We start from the raw sequence: 6,000 nt of genomic DNA, 5'->3' as shown, positions 1-6,000 counted from the left end.
TTATTACTTTCAAACCCTCCAACATCACTCAGTCAGTTTACAATTCCATTCCACCATTTTAATTACAAAAGTCATTTGTTCAGTTGTACGAGTGATAATCGATAACAGAACACACTAATAATAACGCACTGAATCTCAGCCCAGCCGTCTGAGCACTGGGCCCAGCAAAGTGTGCGGTGAACCATTATCTAACATACTTTGATTCCATTTTTTTTTTGTCAGAAACTAAACAGTGTCTTTGGACATAGAAATGCAGAAATTTCTGTACACAACCAACTTTGGAAAACAGCCATGAGAAAAAGCCTGGGTTTAAAAGCGTGGAGACACTTGCCTTCTGAATTTTTCAAGCAACATTTCTTTTGGGCAAGTTTTGTGGAACGTGTGTCTGAACTTCTGCACCAGTTTTTTTTTTTTAAACGCTCGACTGAGAATCATAGTGTCAATACATTCTACAACAAAATAAGTAATCTCTAAATAGGTAAACCGTGGGCCGTTCATAATACTTGATGAGAAACCGCCGATACCAGTTGAGATTAAAGTGTCACTGGGGCCCTGGTTACAAATACTAGATGTACTATTATTGCAATTAAAATAAACACTCAATAGCTATTGCTTAATGTCAACATCATCAGAAATTCACTGCGTATATACTTGTATCTGTGGCCAGTCTAGATGAAAGCTCAGTGGAAAACCTTCGTGGTCACGGACTGTGTTGCTGTTACTCAATACATCAAGAAATCCCTTCCGGGAGAATTGAAAAGTTTTTGCCGCACACCATAAAATTCAATACATAAAACACAATCACAATATTAGTGGACAAATATATTAAACTAGAAATAGATGCATAGAACAAAACTGCACACCTGACAAGCTGGTAAAGAAACACTCTTCACAATATACCCAGGAATTTGGTACACTTACTTAGCAGCGTTTATGGAGCCAAGTTTTCAAAAGCGATGTGTAAGCTTCAGCGGGAATCCTCTCAGCGTATTGTACAGTGCCAAGGATGGCTGCTATCATCGTGAGGATTTGCTGCAGTGACTTAGTGTGGGTAAATCAAACGGATTCACTAACATCAACGCTGCTTTGTCTTCTACCTCAGCCGTGGTCTATCACACACTAATTTACATTCAGAAGTGTTTGAGGCACATTAATAACGTATCACAATTCTCAGGAAATGTGTGTTTTACAGTTCTTGTCAAAAGCCACTGCAGTATCATATGATCGACTACTTCACATGGATTTTCCAAAGCAATTATTTGACTACTTAGAATGTAATAGCTATTCCAAATGTGTAAATTTTGCATCTACTTAGCTGAAGTGTGCTTAAGTATTCCATATCTTTGAAGACACGTACAAAAGGCTGCTTGGAATTAATTATCTATCTGGAAACTTGTGCCAGGTTTCTTGGTCGTGTGGGTTAGAGTATCAAATGGCTTTGAATAGGAACAAACACCAAGGTGTATTTGTTTTGAACGGTGGCATCTTTTGTAGCTACATGAACAGCTTACTTTGCTACGACCCTCATTTCATGATAAAATTTGACAAGCTTCAAACCGAGCAAATTTTCAGTACCTTATCATGTGCTGATAAACCTTAGCCGCAAGGATCAGCTCGTCCCACAACTGCACAGTGTCAGTGCCAATGAAGCCACTATCATCATTGGTGGGATACCATTTCCACAGTGCAAAATATGCAGAGTAAAAAAAACACCAGCTAAACAACGAGTAATAATCTGCGTGTTCAGCTTGGTGCTTCGTGCCCAAACTTCCAACTAATATAGTGAGCATTCCATCTCAAGTCAATCATGATTATAGGGGCCCAAAATCCCACTTCAGGTATTTGAAAGTTCTGTCATGTAAAGCAGGAATGATCAGTAAGCGTTTCAAGCATCTTGAGTGGGTTGTACAAAGTTGAGAAAAAACCCCAAAAATTTGATATTAATTTAGCTGGGAGGCAAATGCAAAGTATCTCTTAAAATTGCAAACATATTAAACTATTTTATTTATGAGTACAAACATACTTTATATACTAATTAATGTTTGCATGCATTTATTTTGGACTGTTTGATCCATCCGTGATCTCGTTCACAAGTTGCTCAGCATAAGCACTGGTCTGGGGAGTGACTGACTGTGCAATTAAGTGCACTGAAACCTGGACGTTATTATGTAACACCTTTTTATCATCTGTGGAGCTTTCTGGTGAATGTAGATGTGTATTTGAGAGAGTGTGTGTGTTTGAGAGAGTGTGCGTGTTTGAGATTGTGTGCTGAGAGAATGTGTATGTGTGAGAGTGTGCGTGTTTGAGTGTGCATATGTTTGAGAGTGTGCGTGCGTTTGAAAGAGTGTGCCTGTGTTTAAGAGAGAGTGTGTGTGTGTGTGTGTGTGTGTGTGTTTGAGAGAGAGAGAAAGGGCAGGCTGTTGGTGGGAGAGTCTTTAAACATGCTACATTTGCACAAGCAGCAGCCACCTCATGTGTGGGATGGTGGGTCCTTGGTCAACTCTTCCATTTAGAAGTTCTCTGCCTTAAAGACTACAAAGAAAGAGATACATTCTAAACTTTAACACAAGTGTCAGTAGCTGAAGGCAAGTGCTCTAATGGATCACGGATGTGGGAATTGAACAACAGTAACAGTTTATACTCAGAAAACATCAGACATTCCTCACATGTTCAAAGTAAAGTCTGCAATGTTTAAGCTTTTGGCATTAGGTCAAAGGGTGGAAAAATGATATTGCAGAGAGGACGTAACCCGGCAGTTTATAAATACTGAATATGTTCTTTGATTATCAGGTGCAAGATTATCTGCGCAATATTTGATGACATCTTTGATTGATTACGTGACCTATTAAGAAAGAAGTCTGTATATTTTAAACATGGTGGCTTGAACTCATTTTTCCCAAGGTACGATAAGGCGCTGAAATGGGTTAGAAATCAGAGGGAGATGTAGAAATGCCGGTCTTTATAACCCACAGCGCAACAGGTTTGCCCAGCGCGTTTGAGAAACTGATGCAGGACGAGAGGCAAAATCTTGCTTGAACTACACGCCATCAAAATTTGTGAATATAGTTGTGCAATCTTTGTTTCACCTCACTGTTCCGTACAAGAATCACCAGAGTTCAGTCAGAAAGGATCCGGGTACGTTAACTGAGCGAATACTGGGGGGAAAAACACAGCTTCGACAAATAGTACTGCAGTCCCTTAAGCAAACATTCCTTCCTCAAAGGTTGTAAAAATGTCACGAGGTGAACAGCAAGAATACATACACAGAAAGGCAGTGTGTCCCAGGAGTGTTACTTCATACGTCTTTCTGGGTAGCTTTAATGTACCTACAATACCTGCAGTGCCTCTCGGCAGAAGTGGCCAATATCTACTCAGGCCAACGTGGGACCGTTATTTAAGAGAATCTTAGGAAGTACGAACCCATTGCTATTTATGATCAGAGAATGGTGCATCAGAAAGGGAGAATAAGCAGCGTGAGTGAATTAAAAAACCTGGTAAAAGCTCAAGGAAGTCCCCCACTCACCTTGAATAGTTTGAGGAGGATTCACTTAGATCGGGCCTTCTGCGCTGGTGCTTGGCATGAAACCGTCAGTGGTAACACAGGCAGAGATCGGCGAAAAGGATCTTTGTTCCACTTGGATCACTAAGCACGTTGTGTCAACCATTATAATACTCAGTCAAGGTTGCTAGCTAGTATCACACTGGTAGTGACCATACGTTAAGACACAGAGCCGTGGATTATTCTAAAACAAATCTAAATTGAAAAATCTATTAACCCGGGCACAACCAACTGACGCAAAACCTGCCCCACAGCAAGGCCAATATAAATATTTTACTAACAAGACTGTATTAACGCAGCTTTGCTGAGCTGGGAGAGAAATGTATGATACTGCTGAACACTGATTTGACTCTGCTTCCTTTGCACACACGATTACAATAAATACACAATACTTTGTCATAATTAACTCTTTGAAAAGAAAAGTTCATGGTCAGAAGCCACAGGTTTCACTCTCTGATGCCATGGTAGGGGAAATTAAGAATGTTGAGATTAATTTGATGATAACCCATGGAATTATCAAAATACTGCTCGATACAGTGCACTACGAGAGAAGGATGCAGCAAAAAATTAATAACTACACTGGCAAATTTAAAGTGTGGTACTTAATAGGCTAGACATGATGCAAGGATTCAATCTCAGTGCTACGGGCGAGGTGCCATGGTGGTGACAGAAGAGTACACTTCAATGCCATCACTGGGCGTAATAAAAGGAACACAATAGAATCGAAGAAGGCAACCGTCAGTTTGAGCTTCGACTGCTTTTCGGGGAGCGTTTCTTTGCCGGAAAGCGAATGCGAAAGTCACAATACATCACCATCTAGAGCAGGTCATGTGTAAATCAATGGACGTGGCTTGCCGCGGGTTTTAAATATCATGAGGGGTGTGGTAAAACCACCTCGCCTCAACTATCATGGGTACACGACGCACTGCTCATGGCTAATACAGAAACCATACGGAACAGCCTCGTGTACAGTGTACCCTTTCTAACGAGACATTTTTAATGTGAAGCATCCAAAGGCCACAGTACATGGAGACTCCAGTGTTGCTCGTTCATTCACAGGACACTCCTGTGTCGGCTGTTACTCAAACGTCTCCCACCTCTTCCTGAGCTGGTCAACCCTACTCTGCGACGTTGCGGCTTCCTTCTTCGTAGCGTTGAGCAAAGCTGCAAAGGGATCTCCGGCCACGCTGGGCTCAGAGGGCTTGGAAATTCTCTCGGGACCTTTGGAAGGCTTTGGTGGGACCAAAGGCAGCTCGGTCAAGTTTTTCCCTGTGCCAGGCACGGCTGGATTGGAATCAGCTGCACTTGTACCTGTTTTGGGGGCTGTTGCCGTGTAGCCCAGGCTTGTCGAGGAGATTGTGCTTTGCTTGCTGAAGGTCCCCGATTGGGGCAAAGCCTTGGGTTGAGTGTACAAGTGGTGGAGGGAAGGGGCCGAGTAGTTTCTGTGGGGCATCTGCGGTTTGAAGAAGTTCGGGGCTGATGGCAGGAAGCCCGAAGCAAAAACAGAGGCTGCAGGAGAGGCAAAGTGTGGGGCGGGGGGCTGGGTCTGAGGGAAGGGGTGGACTGAGGGCAGGGTTTGGGAAAACGGGTAGGAGGGAGGTTGGGGAAAGTGTGCCATGGGTGCAGGGCTGGGGGCCGAGTACCCCAGGGACTGGCTGAATTGTAAGGAAGCGGGTGGAGTACTTAAACCAAGGTCAGTCCCCGGTGCAGCAAACACCAATGGAGCGGGAGCGGGAGCTGGGGGCAGGGACGAGGCGGGTGGCAGGGACGGGTTGGCAGCTGGAGACTGGCCCCTGTCATGGTCGGAACTGGCGCTGAGTGGATCCAACAGACTCAGGAGATCGTTCCTGCTATCCACTCCACGGCTGATTTTGATGGGTTTGAGAATATCAGTCGCACATGAACTCGGTGGAGGCTGAGGTGACAGGTTTAATGACGGTGTTAAGTCTGATGCTGGGGGTTTCTTCTCAGCTCCAGCGGCCTCTTGCAACATGTCTGACACCGAGCTAGCACTGGGCCCGGATGCATCTTCCTTGCCGTCATCCTGGTCCAGGCCGGGAAAAGCCTGCTGCTTGACCACCCGGCTGACAGCCGCTGGAGGGGGCAGCCCGATTCCCTTCTCCGCTGACCTCCTGCCTTGGGGCCGGGGAATGGTGATGTTGCCCCCTGGAGCATCCGAAGACTCGCCCTCGACGGACGTGAAGAAGCCTCCAAAGTGAATGCTTCCAGGCGAGGAGCTGGTGATGGGCTTGACGCCCAGGGACGTGTCGTCGTGGCCCGTGCTGCGCAGCTTGGTGTGAGGCAGCGTGTGGTGCAGCCCTGTCGACACCGCCTTGCCCTTCTCAGACGATGCCATCCCTTTCCACTGCAAAGACACAAAAACACAAATGCGACCTGTTTTTGACGTGCAGTAAAAACATCAGTAGAGTCAGGGTTTGGGG

The 6,000-nt window shown here is 44.9% G+C and overlaps 1 protein-coding gene across 3 annotated transcripts in view; it reads right to left on the bottom strand.

Moving 5' to 3' along the window:
* The window catches only part of dennd1a (DENN/MADD domain containing 1A), a 514,736-nt gene continuing 508,736 nt past the window's right edge, over positions 1-6,000 (bottom strand). For all 3 annotated transcript variants that reach the window (XM_078426383.1, XM_078426382.1, XM_078426384.1), the window contains one exon: positions 1-5,924. In XM_078426383.1, the coding sequence (XP_078282509.1) occupies positions 4,638-5,924 (1,287 nt within the window). In that variant the 3' untranslated portion in view covers positions 1-4,637. The remainder of the gene's footprint in view (positions 5,925-6,000) is intronic.

This window comes from Rhinoraja longicauda, chromosome 31, assembly GCF_053455715.1.
Source record: "Rhinoraja longicauda isolate Sanriku21f chromosome 31, sRhiLon1.1, whole genome shotgun sequence".
Taxonomy (NCBI): Eukaryota; Metazoa; Chordata; class Chondrichthyes; order Rajiformes; family Arhynchobatidae; genus Rhinoraja; species Rhinoraja longicauda.
The sequence above is the reverse complement of the archived record's forward strand: the minus strand, read 5'-3'. Positions and strand labels throughout refer to the sequence as shown.